This window comes from Leptopilina heterotoma, unplaced genomic scaffold (genome assembly GCF_015476425.1).
Source record: "Leptopilina heterotoma isolate Lh14 unplaced genomic scaffold, ASM1547642v1 Lhet_160, whole genome shotgun sequence".
In the NCBI taxonomy this organism is placed as follows: domain Eukaryota; kingdom Metazoa; phylum Arthropoda; class Insecta; order Hymenoptera; family Figitidae; genus Leptopilina; species Leptopilina heterotoma.
In genome coordinates this window covers 596,513-616,909 of record NW_025110875.1, presented here as the reverse complement: position 1 = coordinate 616,909, position 20,397 = coordinate 596,513, and the positions used below count along the sequence as shown (strand labels likewise).

Sequence of the window (20,397 nt, the reverse complement as noted above, 5' to 3'; positions counted from 1 at the left end):
GAAATCGTCATCATTCCTTTGGCTCGTCGTTCCTCTGGCTTTTTCATGTTAAAATTATTGAATAAAACAAAAAATCTTAATTTATTTTTGTATAATAAATATTTTTAAAAAATAATAGTTTATTAGGGAAAAAATCTTGAAAAAAGCATTTTTTTGCATTACAACTGTTGTGAGCACCAGTAAAGATAGTCTTTGTAATGTTAACCATCTCAGCATTATAATAATATTAAAAGGTTTTTTTAGTATTAAAATATTTTTATTCTCAATTATTAAAGTAAAAAGGGCGTCGATTTTAGTGACTACTAATGTAATATTTCCTCTCGTACAAATAACTGTGTGTCAAAACGAATGGTGCCAAATTGAGCTTATTACGCGCCAAGAAATGTGTTTATATACTTTATGCCTCTTGAACCTTTTACTATATCAAGTGGACGAATTTCGATATTTAAATTTATAAGTCATTTTACAATTCTCATTATTTATTTTATAATAATATTTTATTCACAAAAAAATAACTTTTTTTCAAAAAAGTTTTTGAAAAAAAAAAAGAAAAACTAATAATCTTCTATTTACAAAGACTAATAATTTTTTATTATTTACAAAAACTAATAATTTTTTGCTTTTCTTTTTATTTGCTAACAAAGTTAGTTTAATTATTCGTGCATACATTTAAATTCAACACATTCTTAATATGAAAATTTCTCATGTTCAAAAAATTTTATTGCCAGAATTTTAATTATGTCCGATTATATATTTCTTATAAAGATGTTATCAGAATTTTAATTACTTTTTTAAAAATGTTATTGCTAGAATTTTAATAAAAAAAAAAACTTGACATTGAGTTGTAGCGACAATAAAAATTATAATATTTCAAATACTATTTTGTTGATTACGAAATAAGTTTTTTGTTACTAAAAAAAAATTTAATTTCCTCGTGTCTCAAGTATAGAAGAAAATTTTCTTTCATAGAAAATGAAATATGAATTTTATTTAAAATTGAGGTTTTTGAGTATTACTCTAATTTTTAAAATTCGCTTTCAGTAGATTAGAATATTTTTTACAGTTGAAAATTTTTTCATTAACGAAAAAAAAAAAAAATTTTCATAAACAAATTTTTTGTAATAAGATTGTAGTTGAAAATATTAAACACCCTTTCCTAACAATTAAAATTGAATTTATAAAATTTATTAGCCTTTTTCATTTTCTGTTTTTAAATTTCCTTTGTAAAAAAAATTACAAATACTAAAAATTATTTATCCAAATCTTAATCAATTGAAAAAAAATTAATTCCAGTAAAAAGTGGAAATAAGAGGTAAATTTTTTTTTACGTAAGAAAAAATTTTTGTTTCGCATTTTGTAAAGCTTTTGAGGAATTTAAGTTTTAATGACAATGAAATTATAATCAAAGCTCAATGATCGATCAAGGTATATAATGTCCTTTTTGAATCAATAAATAATAAATAAATATGTTTCGCATTAACAGTCGATATGTCTGCGTCAACAATACGCAACAGTAATCATACTAATAACGTTGCATCAACAATGATTTTACCGATGATATTGTGATGGAGGGGACAACTATAAGGTCTTCACTGAGACTTTATTGCATCCACTTGCACTAAGACATTTGGGACCACTTGTTTCCGCGGGACAGACCCCGTCCAAAAATTCATCTCTTTGTCGAGAACTCAAATTTTGGCATCATTGAGTTTTCGCATTTTTTTTTTTTAATTTTTCCTCTTTTATAAATAAAAAAAAAAATTTTTGTTCAAAATGCTTATCAAAAGTCTTTTTCTTATTTTGAGTTTGTCAGCTATTTCAATTTTTGCTGAGGAAATACGTAAGTATATAAAATTTTATTGCATTATTGAGAATAAATCTTTGTAAATTAATAGAAGAAAGATTTTTTTTTTTATTTGCAAATTTATATTATTTTTTAAAAAATATTATTGTTTTAATTAATCAATTTTTTATTATTTAAATTATATTTACATTTATTATTTATTTCTATACATTCCCCGTAGTCCAAAAAAATAATACGTTTTACATTTTTTTTAAAATTAATTAAATATTCAATTTTAATAAAAGAACAATGAATTTTTTGAAAGTATTGCACTATTTACGATTTAAATTATCAAAAGTTCGTTTAATTTTTTTGTATAATTGAGGTGGGTTTTTTTTCGTACGGTTAGAAAATTTTCGAAATCTAAAAAATTATCCAAAAAATTGTTGTTTGTAGGTGATATTAATAAATTAATTACTAATAAATTTACTACTAAATATTTTTAATAATAAGTACTTATAATTTCCTAATAAAAATTCTTCAGTAATACAAAAAATAAATTTTGAAATAAATTTATAAAATTTAGAAATATGAAGAATTTAAACTTTTTTAACATGTATAAAAAAAATTTCACACAATCAAAATAATTAATGATTGATTATTAAAATTTAAATTTTCAAATAAATATACTGTGTGTTCATTTGGCAACTAAATATTATATTATTACCTAATTTATAAAAATAATTTGTAAAATAATATAAAAATCATGTTATTTTAAATATAAAATAATATTATTTTATATAATATATAAATAATATATTTTAAATATAAAAATAGTATTATTTTATATAATATATAAATAATATATTTTTAATATAAAAATTATATTATTTTATATAATATATAAATAATATATTTTATTTATATTTTCTTTATTTTTTATTTGTTTGTTATTAAATAAATAAATAAATATATATTATTAAGTATCAATATTTTATTTATTTATTTATTTTCAAAAATAAATGCGACTAGTCCTTTTGTACAATTAGTACTCCTTAATTTTTAAAGTTACTTATGTAACTCATGAAGAAGGATACAATATCAAGGTTGGCATCTTAGGAGTTAGAGTTCAGTAAAGGTCTTCGTAGTGTCGAAGTAAATAGTTAATTAAGTATTTATTAAAAAGAAATAAAAATTATAATGAATTTAATTTAATAATTTATTATTATGTTTATTAATAAATATTAATAAATATTAATAAATTATTAATAAATATTAAAAAATGTACTAATAAAATAAATAATTTATATTTCAATTTAATGTTAAATAAATTATCAAAGTATTTTGGAAAAAAGTGAAAAAAAAATAAAAAAAACGATAATTCCTTTTAATTTTTTTTCCTTTTTATTTACTTAGATCTCTTCTTCAAGTATCAAAAATTTAAGAGTACGAATTTAGGAAAAAAAATTTTTTATCAGTGACAGACAATTGAAAAAACAATTCTTCTATTAATTTTTCAGGCGTAAATAAAAACCGTTAAAATTGAATAATTGCCTTGTGTTGATGTCTCATGTCCTGCTACGAGACATACAATTTTATAATTCTTCGGTGATCGTAACATCTTTTGATTTTCGAGTTATTACATAATGTGAATGTACACATACATTGTTTTGAAAATAAATTTTTGAATTTTCGTTTTAAAAAAAAATTCAACTGTAATATACGTATAAATCGTAAAAATTAACAAATCTATCGAAATTAGCTCTAAACACACAAAAATTTTATTAATTAATAAAATACCAAAAAAGTATTTTCAATTTACATTTTTTTTAAATTAAAAATTATTATGAAAATAACTACTTTCTTGGACCTAATTTATAGTCAACATATTCTCTTAGCATTAATGCTACAATTTTCTTTTTTTTGCTAAATTGGTTTTGGGGAAAAAATTTCAAAAATAACGAGAAAAGTAAAAAAAAAAATATTTTTTCATATCCTTAGATCGTGTTTTCAAAAAGAAATAATCGAATATTTAAAAAATATACTTTTTACATTAATTAATATTCATGTAAAATTTGTGGACATTTTTGGACATTTTTGGACATTTTTGGACACTTTTAGATAGACTGCAAATTTATGATTTTTTTAGGTTCTTATAAAAATTGCCCCCCCCCCCCCTACGTAAATATAATAAACAATTACTCACTTGTTATTGAATTCGCTAGTATTTTTGTCAATTTTCAATTATGTATTCTTGATACTACTTGACATTGAGAATAACATTGAGTATGTATGGAACCTTTTACGTTGAATCTTTAAATCATTAATTCTGATACGTACTCTAAATTTATTTTGTCCAATTATTTTATTTTTGAACGTAATTATAGTAAGATCTAGAAAATTTTTAATTTTAAGCAACTTTTCAATTTGATATATTTCGTTCAATCTTTTCCTTATTTTTGTAATTATTTAGTTGTGTCAGTAAAAAAAAATTCTGATGGAAAGAATTAGAGACGCAAAAACTTAGCAAAAAACATTAAAAAATAATTGTACAAAATACTAACTTAGTAAAATTTAATTATATTCTAATGAATCGTAAAATTTCACTTTCTCAATGCAAACTTTGTATTTGTTTGAAGGTGAAACTTTATATGACAGTCACGCATTTATAAAATTTGAATAATTTCAGCATTAAAATTTTTAAGAGTCACCTTCGTATGGTTAACGGATGTCCGACATCTTTTTTTTTTTAATTTACTCGCACACCATAATTAAAATCGGCAAATTGCTTTATAAAATTTATTTTTGACAATTAATCATTAATTATGAAGAATAACATTAAAAGCTAGTATGTATTTTGAAAAAAAAATGATTCTGCAGTTTATTTTCATGAATAGGAATCATCCATATAATAATTTTCGGTGAGCTTGAAATATGTTTTCAGAAAAAAATTTCAGTAATTGCGAGAGTTTTTGCAGGATTCCCTCCTGGATTAATTTTACCGAATATTAATTTCTAATGTGGTTATAATTGTAGAGGTATAGTTTCAATTACTACTGGGATGAGTAATTCGGAATTGTTAATACTTTTTTTCTTATAATTGTCAAATTTTATAGAAGACTTATTACAATTACATAAATGTATATTTAATTGCAAGTTTCGTGTGTCATTAGAAAGTGATTAAATTTAAAATTTTATTTTTTATGCAAAAATACAAACAAATTGTACAAAAAAAATATAATAGACTAAGTTTGGAGATTAGCTTAAGAGTAGTACCCCAAATAGAAATAAACTGAATATTGTTAAATAACTAAATAAATAACGAATATTTTACTACATTTTCAGCGGAATTTTTAAAGATATGCAAAAGAAATGATCCTCACTTTGAGTTGTGTGTGAAAAAAAGTGTGGAAGCCCTCTTACCATATATGAAGACGGGAGTTCCAGAATACAATATTCCAAGTTTAGAGCCACTTTTTTTAAAAGAGTTGTCAGCTTCTCAGGGTACCGGTCTGAAAATAGCTGCTAAAAATGTCAAAGTATTTGGAGCAAGTGGATTCAAGATCAAAAAATTAAAGTAAGTAGTACGACATAATTCAATAATCCGCCATCTTGGATCCGACATTTCGAATTTTTAAAAAACGACATCGAATTCTCAGGACTTGAAGTAGGTCCGTGAATCCTAAAAAGTCCGTAAAAGTCCGTTTTTTTGAAAAAAGGTCCGTAAAGTCCGTAATTTCATTCAAAAAGGATGAAAAATTCGTAAATTGTACGATATAATTTTGAGAATTTTAGAGAAATTACAAATGATTGCAGAAATTCAAATATTTTTAAAATTAATAAAATTCTTCGCCAAAATTCAAATATGTTCAAAAATTTTTAACAATTCTCGTCAAAATTTCAATTATCTTTAGAAATATTAAAATTCTTCTCAGAAATTCAATTATTTTCAAAAAATCTGAAAAAAACATTGTCAACATTTCAATTATCTTTATATAAATTAATAGCAAAATTAAATTATTTTCAAAAATTTTATTAAAATTCATTACAAAATTTCAATTATTTTCATAATTAACAATATTTATCACACGAATTCAATTATTTTCTAAAGTAATAAAATTCAATTATTTTCAAAAATTTTAATAAAATCCATTGCAAAATTTCAATTATTTTCAAAAGTAATAAAATTCTTCGCAGAAATTCAATTATGTTCAACATTTTTTAACAATTCTCGTCAAAATTTCAATTATCTTTAGAAATATTAAAATTCTTCTCCGAAATTCAATTATTTTCAAAAATTTTAATAAAATCCATTGCAAAATTTCAATTATTTTCAAAAGTAATAATATTATTCGCAGAAATTAAATATTGTTCAATATCTACTATTTTCATAAAATTTACCAAAAGAATTTAATTATTTAAAAAAAAAATTTAATGAAATTCTACAAAAACTTTTAATTATTTTCAAAACATAATAAAAATTTTACTAGAATTTCATTAATAACAAATTTTTTTTTATAAATTTCTTTGCAATCATTCAACTATTTTCATAAATAATAAATTTTTTACGAGGATTCAATTATTTTTGTAAATAATAAAATTCTTTTTAGGAATTCAATTATTTTCAATAGAATTTTAATCAAATTCCTCGAAAAAATTCTTAAAAATTTTATTAAAATTCGTCCAAAGAATTTAATTATTTAAAAATTTGTTGATAAAATTTTTAATAGGAATTGAATTCCAAGAAACAGTTAATTATTCAATAAATTATTTATTTTTGTATTTAAATAATTGAATTCTGGTAAAATTTTCTTATAAACATTGATTTAAAAATAGATTTCAGTTAAAATCTTAGATTATAATAATTGAATTCTTTCGAAGAATTTCATTAAAATTTTAAAAATAATTGAAGTTTATGGAGACATGTTTTTAAAATTGTCTTGAATTTCTACCAAAAAAAGTTTTATCAAAACTTTTTAAAATGTTTGAATTTCTGCTAAAATGCTGATATTTTTGAAAATTAATGAATTCTTGCGAAGAATTTTATTAAGACTTTTGAAAATAATTGAATCTCTGCAAAGATTTTTATTATTTTACGAAAATATTTATATTCTTGAAAAAAATTTTATTAAAATTTCTGAAAGTAATTGAAGATCTGCTAAGAATTTTTGTTATTTTTAATTTATGCCAAGAATTTCATTAAAATTTTTAAAAATAATTGAATTCCTGTTAATTTTTTTACAAGAATTTAATTATTTTTGAAAATTTTAATAAAATTCTTCGCAAGAATTCAATTATTTTCATAAATAATAAAATTCAATGCAGAATTTCAATTATTTTATTTATTTTTAATACAATTTTAATCGAATTTCTCGAAAAATGTAATTATTCTTAAAAACTTTATTAAAATTCGTTGATAGAATTCAATTATTTGAAAATTTGTTGATAACGATTTTTTATGGGAATTGAATTTTTAGAAACGTTCAATTATTCAATAAATTATTTATTTGCATTTTTACATTTAAATTTGTATTTAAATAATTGAATTCTAGTAGAATTTTCTAATAAAAATTGATTTTCATTTCATAAAAATGAATTTCAGTTAAAATTTTAGATAATAATTGAATATTAAATGCAATAGAGCGTGAATTTTAAAAAATAATTGAATTTTGTAATTAATTTTTTTTAAAAAGTTTAATTGAGTTTTTTTAAATATTATTTTTGGTTTCTATTTTCTAATATTTATTTAAATAAAGAATTTACGAATAATTGAAATTTCGTAAAATTGAATATTGTAAAGATATGAATTTGAAAACTGTTAAAGAACTTTTTCGAAAATTTAAAAAAATAATCGAAGAATTTTAGTTTTAAATTCTTAAAAATAATAATTGAATTGATAATGATTTTACTTATTATAAATTATTTTTATTAATAATTATTATTAATTATTATAAAACATGAAGAAATCGATGACTTCGAGTCGAAGACTTGGAGTTATCAATTTCTTCATGTTTTATAGTTATGAAAAATTGAATTTCTAGTTTTAAGTAAAATATTCTCTTATTTGATTTGGCCTGATTCTATTTATAGTCAGTTATTGGTCCGTAAATTTTAATTTTTGGTCCGTAAAGTCCGTATTTTTAAATGCTTTAACTGCTTCGAGCCCTGAATTCTTAATTAGAAATCCCAAAATCCTGCCGAGTAACAAGTGTTGAGTTAATCCGAAAAATTTTTTGGACGCGATATAAAATGTCAAATTTTAGTACATTTGGTAATTAAATAAGTATTCAAAATTTCAAAAAAAAAAAATTGTTCGCTTTTGAAAAATGTTTTAAATTTCAGTACTCGTTAATAACATTAGGCGTAGTAAAGCGAATGAAGAGTGTAAAATTAGTGTTGTACATTACAAGATATCAATTTCATCTTAAATACTGTCACTTCTTCAGTGTCTAACTTTATATTAGATGCATACTTCCGCTGCACTCCAATATAATTTCAAAGGTATTAAAAAAATTATCCGCGGTATTGTTACAATGCATAATCATTATCTATCGATAAGTAGCCTCCAATAATCATATAGCATATTCTGAAACTGTTTTTTTCTCAATTCACTACATTGAAAGATTACAGACTTTTATTACATGAATCTATAAGTTTATTAAAAGATCCACGACAACATAATTAATGTTATTGTTGTAGTTGAACCGTCATTATTTAATTGTTTAATTATTCAAGAGGGGTTGTTATGGTTAAAGATGTTTATTAAATAATTAAACAATTAAATAATGACGGTTCAACTACAACAACAATTATTAGTCTAGAATTCATCCCATGATATATCGTAAAAATTAATTGTTTATTTTTTTATTACAGGGTAGACACAAATGAATTTCGAATAGGCGTCGATTTGGAACTACCGCGTTTACAAATTGAAGGACAATATAATATAAATGGTCGAATTTTATTACTTCCTATTCATGGGGTAGGACCAATGAGGGTTAATGTTACGGATGTTGGTGCAGTTGTTAGAATTAAAACAAACCTTTATACAAATCCAACAACTGGTTTAGATCACATTAGAATATCTGAATTTCGTCTAAAGGTGTCAATTAGTAAAGGAAATATTGAGCTTGACAATCTTTTTGGCGGTGATCCAATGCTTGGTGAAGTTGTTAATAATGCAATCAACAACAATTTTGAATCATTTATAAGAGAGTTACAACCACTAATTGAAAAAGCATTATCCGAAGCCCTTCTTGAAATATCAAACAGTATAGTCAGGCCGTTCACATTTAAACAACTCTTCCCGGATAATTAATGTACTATCTATAATTACTATATACACATCCAACAAAATGATTTTTTACTATAAAAGTGTATTTCAAAAATACATTAACATTTCTCATAGGAATTCCGATCAGCATATTATAATATACAATCGAATGGAAAAATATATATATATATAAGTAAAATTTTCATGAAAAATTCTTTAATTCGATGTTTTAATAAAAATGATAAATCTAAAAATAAAATGGATAGGAAAATTCTTGTGCAATCAGACTTTGTATTTTTGTAAAACTCATAATATTATGTTCAGTGTAATGTAAAGTTAACGTTAATTCTCATTAAATGAAATATTAAGAAAGCAATTGATCCCCTTTGCTAACTTAAACTATTTGAGAAAGGTAGTCAGAAGATTCACTTTTTACCTTACCATGAAGAAGAATTCCAAAAAGTGATGGACAGAATACTCGAAATAAGAAAATTTGTAGTCCTAGGACAACTTAATGAATATCTAAATGGCGATAATTAAAACTGCAATAAAGGTAAGTGAAACAATTCAGTTAATATTTAAATTAAATAAATATTTTATTTTCTTAAAAGTAGGCTTTTAAATAACTACATTATAATTTACTATAATATAAAATATCATTTTAAATATTAAATACCACATAAACAGTACTTTTCATTTTGCTATGCTTCTTTTAAAATTATTTCATACACATTATTATTTGAAAATTTAAAGCAGACTTGTCAAATTTATGACTAATATTATTTAGTCACTAGTAATATTTAGTCTGTTATCCAAGCATCGTATGGCACTTGTGAAAAGAGATTCTCAACAAAATTAGTCATTACATGAACAAGCTTACGTCTTATGTCTGGTTTCATTTTTTTTAATAATTCTTGACTGTAGCTGTTTATAAATAAATTTAAAGCAGCTTCTGCAAAAGAAAATTATAATAATCAAATATTTTTTGTTAAAATATGTTAGTGCGGTAAATCTTTAACGAGTAAATAAGTAATTAAATTTTAAATATAATACACATTTTTTGCTAAGGTTGAATATACTTACGGAGAATATTACTTCCTTCGTGTATATTATTTACTCCCATTTTAATGTCCCTTACACTGAAATCCATTTTCAATTGCTGAAGCTTAAGATACTGTCTGTTTTGGACGTTGAAAAGTTTTGCTCGTATAAAAACTTTAGCACCAACTCCATCTATAATAATATAAGAAAAATTAGTCCTAGCATTGGGATTCATACTAGCTGAAGAACCTGTGCACATTAAGCCAGAGCGAAAACTAAATTGCAAGAACTTTCTTTGAGCCTTATCCCTCCGGTTTAGTTGGGTCAATAGGGCATTTACAAAAGGCAATGTCAAAAAGTTTATTAGACTTTTCAACAAATATTTCAACACAGTCTTTTTTAAACCGCTACTGTCTTTCCTAGACTTATTCTGGCATGACTTAAACTATGTCAAGTGCCAAATATAGGTCAGGTAAAATAAGACCGTGTGGGTTACATCATGCTGTCCAGAAGCCTCGGGATAAAAAACCTTCAATTACTTCTTAATTAATTGTCTTTTTGTCATAGACAACAGCCAGAATGTATTGTGTGTTGAAAATCGACGATGCGGCAGGTTAAATCGATCAGCAAGTTAAAGGAACAAGTTAAATCGAGTCGAGATGATACGCACGTTCCAGTTAAAACAATGAACCCTAAATACTTATCCTACTGACAATTTCCAGCTACATTCGTCCGAAGTATCTAATGCCATGAAATCCTTAAATACAAAAAATACGTCTGGCATGGATGATATTCCAAGTTTTTTTCTTAGGTCATGTTCTACCATATTACATGAACCACTATGTTATCTTTACAACAAAATGTTATCCACTGGTGAGTTTCCCCATGCTTGGAAATTCACTAAAATCGTACCAGTTTTCAAATCAGGTGACAAATCACTCATAAAAAATTATAGACCAATCTCAATAATAACAAACTTTGCGAAGATCTTTGAGAAGTCTATTATTAACCACATATCTTTTCCTTTTAATTCCATGGTTGCTCACCAACAGCATGCATGACTGTATTGATAGAAGATCTACTATTTCTAACTTGTTTAGCATAACTCAACATATTAGTGAGGCCATTGCTGGGGGAGATCAGCTGGATGTTATTTATACTGATTTTTCAAAGGCTTTCGACAGTGTTGACCATAACCTTTATACATAACTACGCTTGAAAAAATTCAAAAAGGATTTCTGAAGTTCTTGACCTTTCGAAGAACTGGTTGTTATCCGCTGCAAGGTTCCGATTACCTCATATTATGTAATAATTTTAATTTTCTTACTTTAGCTGAAAGAGGTTTTATAAATCAATGTATAACCATTTATAAATTAATTAACTATTCCATTGACTCCGCTTATTTGTTATATCTTTAATAAAATTTAAAATACCTAGACTGTCCTCTAGACTCAACCAACCTTTCGCTTTGTCAACTCCACGATCCACAATAGGTTTTTCAGCACTAATGTACCAAATGTGTGATCAGATTAACACTATGTGTATTCACAGCGATATAGATTTTGATATATTTAATATTTTATTAACTAAATTTAAAATGACAGATTTTCTTTATATACTACAATGTAATACCCTTTAATGGTTTTCTAACCGTGGGTTTGATAATTTTGCAAATAAAAAAAATTACGATTCGAAAACTCTTTTAGTTTTCGCTCCGGTCTACATTGTTGCTAACTGCGCAAGGAAACTGGAAGTTTTATGGTTAACACACCAAGCTTCCACGTTCAATTCTATCCATCCTAGAATTAACTATAGTGCAAGATAGAATCATCAAGAGTGTGAAATTAAAGCCTTTCCATTGAGATCATTATACCATCCAGAATGGACTGAACGAAGGGTTTTCAACTTGGAAACGAAGTGTGGTATGCGGACGGCTCCAAGATGGACTGCAGTACTGACTTTGGGATTTACCGAAAAACTAACTGTATTATAGAGGCTGAGTCATTGGGACAATATGCCATGGTCTGGCAGGCTGAAGTCTGTGCGATTTTAACTTGCGCTCAAATGTCTATTCGAAAAGGAAGAAAGGGCAAAAGGTAGTATTTGTGTGAATAGTCAGGCGACCCTAGGGGCTCTGAAAAATCCCACAATAGAGTCGAAACTCGTCTGGGAATACCGTAGCGTACTGGATGAGTTGGGTTTAGTAAATAAACTTTCATTGATCTAGGTAGTGGGTCACTCGGGAATTAAGGAAAATGAAAGAGTAGACGTCTTGACAAAATTGATTCCGAGATGACAATGTTAGGTCCTGAACCAGCAGTGACAATAATGCCACTGCTTGGTTAAAGGATCCATAGAAAGATGGGGTCAAAAGGAACATGAGAAGTATTGGCCGGGCATTAGGGTGGGAAGGCAAGCGAAAACTCTGTTGGGGCTAGTACTCAACAAGAGGCGAGCGAGCGATCTCCTAAAACTCGATAAGATCAGAGTTAGAACCGTAGTTCGTCTACTTACGGGTCATGGACTATTGAACTACCATCAGCATAAAATAGGCAGGCAACTTTCACCTATGTGCAGACTGTGTGGGGAAAGTAACGAAACTTCGACTCACATTTTATCTGAATGCCCAGCGTTAGCTAGGATCAGACATTCTAGATAGTGCCAAGCCATCATTGACCCTGAACAAGTTGTCAACTTATATCGATTGAAGAGATACTGGACTTCTAGAAAAAAGCAGGACTCTAAATGAGTAGCAGTAAACAAGCGAGCTGGAGTTTGGTACAATGGGTAACTCTCTAATTAACTCTCTGCTGATGCTAACGACCCTTATCATCAGAAATCGTCATTCTGGACGCCTGGTGGGGTCTATGGGAGTATAACGTTCTTTGGCGATAGAATAGGGATAAGTTAGCATCAGCAGAGGGTTAACCTAAGTACCTACTTTCCGTATCGGTCATCCAGTTCATCATCCAACATCCAGTTCAAGTTCGGATAATCTGATTAGATCAGGGTAATTCGTCCGCTTACGGGTCATGGACTACTATTAGTGAAAAACTTCTGCAAACATCAAATTCTTTTATATTTAACCAAGATAGTCGATGCCCATAATGCAAAAAAGACTAGTGCCTAATGAAATGGAGAAGCAGTAAGTTGCAGTCGTATTGGTCCCTATAATTTTCCATCAGGAATGGGAGTAAATGCTATTCAATAATTTTTGAATCTTTGAACCATCAGACTTCCTGCGGACATTCTGGAGAGACAGGAGTCCGCGGAAAGTTTCCAGACAATTACTAGAGAATTGGAATTAAAACGATTTTGAAGTTTTAATTTATGGATACTTTATATGGTATAATCCTTACAATATAATTTATTAATAAACTCTATTAAACTCACCATATTCACCCCAGTAATCACCAGCTCCACTGGCTTGAACTAAAACTAAAGTACCACTTGATCGGTATTTAGCAACAGCTCTAATCTTTGGAATGTCTAAGAAAACTTGTAGAAGTACTTCACTGTCGCTTATGTTTGATCGCAGACTTGCAACTCGCAATGATGAAACACCTTTTGCTGTTACTTCTTTGAATTGTGCTCTGTAGTTATTTGGAGATTCTCCTATTGCAATGTCTATTTGATCCAAAATAATGGGCTCAACTTCTGGATATCCTAACTGAGGTAAGCCTGGTACATAAAAAAATAACATTTAATGACTTGTGTAACAAATTTCAAAAACATATTTTCTTTTCAACATGAAGAGAATAGTGCGCAACGATGTCATTCAACTTATAGCTTAAGGTGGTCACGTGTTTAATAGTGACCTACACAACACCGAAAATTTACTGAAGGTTTTTTTGGTCGCTAATCATAAATCGACTGTTGGTTTTTCAAAATTCAATGTGGCGGATCCAATATAAATAAAATTAATTAGATTTACTTGAAAATTGTTACTCGGGGTTTTTTTTGGGTCGCTGAATACAAAACCGGAAGCAAACTTTAAAAATTCAATATGGCGGATCCAATATGGCGGATAACTTTTCTGAAATATGGATTGGATTCGTCTGTTTCTGAATTGTGCTGTGGATTCTTGTAAATTATAATTTTGTTTTTATGTTACCTTGATTTACAAAAGTTATTTTCAATATAAATATTTGTACAATATAAATCTGACTTTTGGTTAGTATTCAGCGATCACAAAAACACTCTAGAAACAATTTTCAAGTAAATTCAATTAGATTTTGATAATTTTCTTTACCAAATTGAATTTTGGCCGCCATATTGAATCCAACATTTTGTATTTTTGTAATCTCACTTCGTATTCCTGATCAGAGACCTTGAAAACAATTTGATGTAAAGTGTATATGAAAATCTATTACTAAAATTAGAAGAATTAAAAGACAACTAAAAAATTTTACTTTTATTAAAAAACGCCAGTTGTACTTTGTTCATTTATCAATTTCTATAATTCGAACGCTAAATTCGACAATTGTAATTTTAATTTTTTGATACTTTAAACAATTGTTACTCAAAATCGAAATATATGGCTTTTTGTTAGCAAAAAAACAGTCGTATTTTAATTAAAGGTTTTCGGGGTCGCTGATTACGAATTTGAAGTGAGATTTGAAAAAATCAAAATGGCGGTTGCAATATGGCGGACGAAAATATTAAAAGTCTGACGGATTTGCTTGAAACTTAGTAGTCGGGGGTTTTTGGGGTTGCTGATTACGAATTTGAAGTCAGATTTAAAAAATTAAAAATGGCGGATCCGATATGGCGGATAAAAATTAAAAATCAAACGGATTTGCTTCCAATTTCTTACTCGAGTGTTTTTTTACTTTCTAATTTAGAAATCTGAAGTTACATTTAAAAATTTTTAAAATTTTAAAAGCTGAATCAAATATGACGGACCAAAACTAATCAAATTATTTCTTAAAAAAATTTCTTCTATTTTCAATTTGAAAAAATATGACTTCATATTCGTCATCAGTGACTTAAAAAGTTCCTAGTAATAAGTTTCAAGCTAATGAAATTGATTTTTTCTACTTTCGTCCGCCATATTGGATCCGCCATTTTTATTTTTTAAAATCTAACTTCTTATTCGTAATCAGCAACCCCGAGTAACGTGTTTTATGCAAATATTAGTGATTTTCAATTTTTTCCGCCATTTTGGATCCGACATTTTGAAATTTGTTGTGTTAGCAAAAATCTAACGACAGATTCGAATTCAGCGTGAAAAAAATACTTAAAAAACGTTCTTACTTGTCCATATGCAAAAGTTGACCCAAATTTGTTTTTCTTTGTTATATTATTTAAATTTAGCAAATATATTCATGCTTATTTATCATCGTTCCTTTTTTAATTTAATTTTCATTCTATTCACAATAATTTTTCTAAATTAAAAAAGTTTTCTAAATATTTAATTATTGTATTTCTTTGAATTTTTCAGATTTAAAAATTCTTTAAAACTAAATTCTGTTCCCTTTTCTAACTGTTTGATTTAATATACGTAGCACAATGATGTCGCGTGACCAGAATCATTTAGCCTGAAGCGAAAGTCAGTTTGTCACTTTGAATTGACTGAAACTAATAAACACGAAAAAAAATTTGTTGTTCCCTTTTTATTTTTTTTGCATAAAAACGCTGAAAAATTTCATTTATGATTTTTAAAAATGAATATCAAATGTTTTAATATCACTGACATTAACTTCTTAAATCTAGTTTTATGATAATAAATATGTCACACTTATTTCTTAACGAATGCAATTTTCAAAAAATTATTATTATTTATAATTCGACTAAACTTTTATCTTTGAGAAATTTATAAACAGTTCTTCAATTTACACTAAAATTTCACTACAATTAAAAAGTTGAAAATTTGTTCTAGTATTTTTTAAATTTATAACCAAAAACTTAACTTAGTTTTGAAAAGAAATTTCCTCCCTTAAACATTAAGAGGAAAAGTAAAAATAATAATTAAAAATTGAATAATAATTCTTACCTTTTCGAAATTGTCGTATGAGTTCATTAGATGATTGTATTAAACAGGTTTGAAATCTAGGATCACTTTTGGAGCACGGTTCAAGAAATTCTAAGCCTTTATATTTTCCGATAGCTTGCACATTTAAATTAAACACCACTATGTTTAAATAAATAATTATTAATGTTCTCCTAAGCATTTTACTGTTTGTTGTTCTTGTAATTTGTGTATTAATAATTCTCACAAAAACGATCACCGTTAAACAAGTTTCAAAGAAGTTCAACGCGCTGAGTAACCGGTTTCAAGAGAAGGAGCTTCAATTTAAAGTACCTTGACATTGCCCCAGCCAAAAAAAGTGTTCCGGAGTAGAGGTAGAGAAGCGTATTACAGCATTCTCTAAAATTCTGGATACGCCCACTTATGTAAATTAAGTAACTAATGAATTTCAATTCTCGAATTGGTGGTATTATAAATTTAAAAAATTTTTATTTTTAGTTTACAGTTTATATGCTACTATTTGGGTATTTTTTTATATTTCAAACACTAAAAGCTACTATTTCTGTTTTTTTTAGAATTTCCACTGCTTTAAATTCGCTAATACTGGAAATAAAAAAACTATTCTCAAAAATTATAATCAAATTCTTTAAAACGATTCAATTATTTTCGAAAAATATTCAAAATACAATTATTTACAATATTTATTATTTTCATAAAATTTCGCAAAGGAATTCAATTATTTTAAAAAAAATTGATAAAATTCATCCAAAAGTCAATTATTTTCATAAATAATAAAATTTCCACAAGAATTCAATTAATTAGCATTTTTAAAAAATTTCGAAAAAACCAATTATTTTACGAAATTTGTATACAATACTTCACAATAATTCAATTACTTTTACTAATAATAACATTTTTTATGAAAATGCAATATTAGAAGAATTGCTCAAAAAATGTAATTATTCAATTAAAAATTTAATTTCAATTCCTCAAAAAAATCAATTATTTAAAAAAATGTTTTTTTAATATTCTTTGCAAGAATTCAATTATATACAAAAATTTAGTAGAATTTTTCTAAGAAATTCTATTATTTTCAAATATTTTAATAAAATTTTTCGAAAAAAATCAATTATTTCAAATATAATTTTAATTAAATATTTTTGAAATCATTCAATTATTCCTTTAGATTTTAAAAAAATTCTTTTTAAGAATTCAATTATTTACATAAATAATTCTTCGGAAGAATTCAATTATGTTCGGAAAATAACAAAATTATTTCTGAAAATTCATTTATTTTAAGGCATTTTTAATAAAATTCTTTGTAAACTTCAATTATTTTCATTAATAACATTATTCAACACAAGAATTCAATTACTTTTAAAAGTATAATAAATTTTTTATTAGAAAATTCAATTACTATAAAAACTTTTAATAAAATCGTTAGCAAAAATTCAATTTATTATTTTCATAAATAATAAAATGTTTTTTAGGAATTCAATTTTTTCCAAAAAATTTAATAAAATGCCACACAGACATTCAATTATTTAAAAAAATGTTTGCATAAAACTTCGTAAGAATTCAATTCTTTTTGTAAATAATAAAATTATTGTTAGGAATACAATTATTTTTTGAAAATTTTAATAAAATTCTTTGCAACTTAACAATTATAATCATAAATAATAAAATTCATTGCAGGATTTCAATTATTTTTAATTTAATTTTACAGAAATATATATCAAAAAATGTAATTTTTTATTAAATTTATTTAATTCTTTCTTCCTTAAATCAATTATATTATTAATTAAAAATTGTAATTATTATTAAAAATTTAATTTCAATTCCTCGAAAAATCAATTATTTACAAAAATGTTAGAATTTTTCACAGGCATTCAATTGTTTTCAGATAATTTAATAAAATATTTCGAAATAAATTAATTATTTTATATATTATTTTAAATCATTAAATATTGTAAATAAAATTGTTTGAAAGAAATTAATTTTAATAAAATTCTTCCCAAGAATTCAATTATTTACATAAATAATTCTGCAAAAGAATTCAATTATATTGATAAATAACAAAATTATTTCCAAAAATTGATAATTATTTTGAGGCATTTTGATAAAATTCTTTGCAAAATTCAATTACTTTCATAAATAACAATATTCATCACAAAAATAAATTCAATTATTTTTAAAAGTAATAAATTTCTTCTTGTAAATTCAATTATTTTTAAAAAAATTTAATAAAATGTCACACAGACATTCAATTATTGTCAAAAAATTTAATAGTTGAATTCTTTGTAAAATTTAATTATTTTTAAAAACTTTTCTCAATTCAATGATTTTCAATATCTACTATTTTCCTGAAATTTTTAAACAGAATTCAATTATTTAAAAAATTTTTTATAAAATTCTTCCTAAGAATTCAATTCTTTTTATGAATAATAAAAATTTGTCAGGAATTCAATTATTTAAATTAGAATTTGCATAAAGTTAGTTGAAAGAAATCGATTATTTAAAATTTTTTATAAAATTCTTCGCAATAATTAAGTTAATTTTATAAATATTTAAATTCTCTCATGAATTGGGAAAAAGTCAGGAAAATAAAATATAGCTATTGGAATTATGGTCAGTTTTGTAAAGTGTCTAAAACAAGTTTTTTTGGTCGCCAAGTTTAATTTTTTGATAGCTACTTTTTTTAGTTTTAAAGCTACTTTCTGCTATTTTTTTAAAATTAATTAACGAGTGTGAAGTCTTTAATTCTCTTTAAAAAGAGAATTAAAAAAATTCTTCTTTAAAAACGAAATTTGAAAATATGTTTATAAAGATTAATTATTAGACTAGATAAATTATTCTTTTCTGTAATAAAATGGAGCGAAAGAGCATTTAGAAAAATATTTAAAAACCTATTTTTTTTTTAAAAAGAAGTTTTGCGAAAAAAACAGTTGTTACAACTTGCCCCGTGTTTGGGGTTGGTTATAACACTATAATTATTTAAACAATATTCTAAATTTATTCGATGAACTAGCCACACATTTTAATATTTAAATACAAAAAGAAATAATTTATTTATTAAATGTTTCTTAAATAATTGAATTCTCATAAAAAATTTTATTAACATACTTTTAAATAATTGAATTCTTTCGACGAATTTTAATATACCTAACATTTTTAAGAATAATTACATTCTTCGAAGAATTTTATTGAAACTCTATTAAAAATAAAAATAATTCAATTCACTCAAAGAATTTTAATAAAATTTTTCAGAATAATTGACTTTTTGCGAAAAATTCAATTATTTATGAATATTTATAAATTTTTGACAGGAATTTTATTAAAATTTTTAAAAATCAATCGATTTTCTACATAAACAATATTGTTATTTATAAAAATAATTGAATTCTATTGGAAAATTTTATTAAAATGGTAAATATTGAAAATCATTGAATTGAGGAAATTTTTTGAAAACAATTAAAATTTTTGAAAATAATAATTGAAATTTGGATAAGAAGTTTATTATTTATAACAATAATTAAAATTTTAAGGAGATTAAAAAAAAAAATTTTTGAGCATAATTAAATTTTTGCGAAAAATTTTATTATTTTTGAGAATAATTGAATTTTTGCTATCATTTCTAACTTCTCGTCAAAATTAAATTATTTTAGTGTTTTTATAAATTTCTTCGCAACAATTATTCAATTTTGTTTTCATAAATTTAAAATTTTTTTTAATGGATTCAATTATTTTCATAAATAAAAAAAATTTTTTATGCGGTTGTAAATTAATATTTATATTTGACAATTTTTCATATAATAATAATAATGAATATAATACTTTACTAAATTTTAAGACGGGAAATAAATATTTAAAATCTTGAAAATCAATTCATAAATAGGTATTTTTTAAAAGTCATCGAATAGTAGAATATTTTTCGCTAATAGAATTAAAATAAGCCTCATTTAAACAGGAAACGAAATTTGTCCTTTCATTTTGCTTTATATCTTTGGCTTTAATATTTAATATTTTTAAGATGAGAGTAAATATATTCATTCTCTTCTTTAAATTTAAAAGATTCTTCCGTTATCCTCATGTTAGTTTTTGGAAAAATATCATTGTATTTAATGTCAATTTTTAACTTTAAAGTGAAAATAAAATAAATTAAGGAGTGATTATTTGTTCAAAATATATGAGAACTTAATTTTTTTGACTTCCTTTTATAGAAACTACCACGTGGGTATTTAACATATAAAAGCACAGAATATGTAAATTTGATATTTGCCTTCATTCGTGTCAGTAAAAAATTGTCTCAATAGGTGTTAATTAATTTGC

At 24.5% G+C, this 20,397-nt stretch overlaps 2 protein-coding genes across 2 annotated transcripts; one reads left to right on the top strand and one right to left on the bottom strand.

Moving 5' to 3' along the window:
- Positions 1-1,600: 1,600 nt before the first annotated feature.
- Positions 1,601-9,432, top strand: LOC122498852 (circadian clock-controlled protein daywake-like). Its single transcript, XM_043606820.1, has 3 exons — positions 1,601-1,840; positions 5,129-5,360; positions 8,657-9,432. The coding sequence occupies exons 1-3, from the start codon at positions 1,774-1,776 to the stop codon at positions 9,099-9,101; spliced, it is 744 nt and encodes a 247-aa protein (XP_043462755.1). The 5' UTR covers positions 1,601-1,773; the 3' UTR covers positions 9,102-9,432.
- Positions 9,433-9,627: 195 nt separating this feature from the next.
- On the bottom strand, positions 9,628-16,396 carry LOC122498851 (circadian clock-controlled protein daywake-like). The gene is made up of 4 exons (XM_043606819.1): positions 16,093-16,396; positions 13,491-13,778; positions 10,140-10,289; positions 9,628-10,008 (listed from the first exon to the last, which is right to left on the bottom strand). The coding sequence occupies exons 1-4, from the start codon at positions 16,268-16,270 to the stop codon at positions 9,857-9,859; spliced, it is 768 nt and encodes a 255-aa protein (XP_043462754.1). The 5' UTR covers positions 16,271-16,396; the 3' UTR covers positions 9,628-9,856.
- Between the last annotated feature and the right edge of the window lie 4,001 nt (positions 16,397-20,397).

Excerpts from the sequence above, each read along its gene's own strand:
- LOC122498852 (XM_043606820.1), top strand. The coding sequence starts at position 1,774 with ATGCTTATCAAAAGTCTTTTTCTTATTTTGAGTTTGTCAGCTATTTCA. Across the intron at positions 1,841-5,128 it reads AATTTTTGCTGAGGAAATAC|CGGAATTTTTAAAGATATGC; the intron begins GTAAGTATATAA and ends CTACATTTTCAG. Across the intron at positions 5,361-8,656 it reads TTCAAGATCAAAAAATTAAA|GGTAGACACAAATGAATTTC; the intron begins GTAAGTAGTACG and ends TTTTTATTACAG.
- LOC122498851 (XM_043606819.1), bottom strand. The coding sequence starts at position 16,270 with ATGCTTAGGAGAACATTAATAATTATTTATTTAAACATAGTGGTGTTT. Across the intron at positions 10,290-13,490 it reads TGATTACTGGGGTGAATATG|ATGGAGTTGGTGCTAAAGTT; the intron begins GTGAGTTTAATA and ends ATATTATTATAG. Across the intron at positions 10,009-10,139 it reads CGAAGGAAGTAATATTCTCC|AAGCTGCTTTAAATTTATTT; the intron begins GTAAGTATATTC and ends TTTCTTTTGCAG.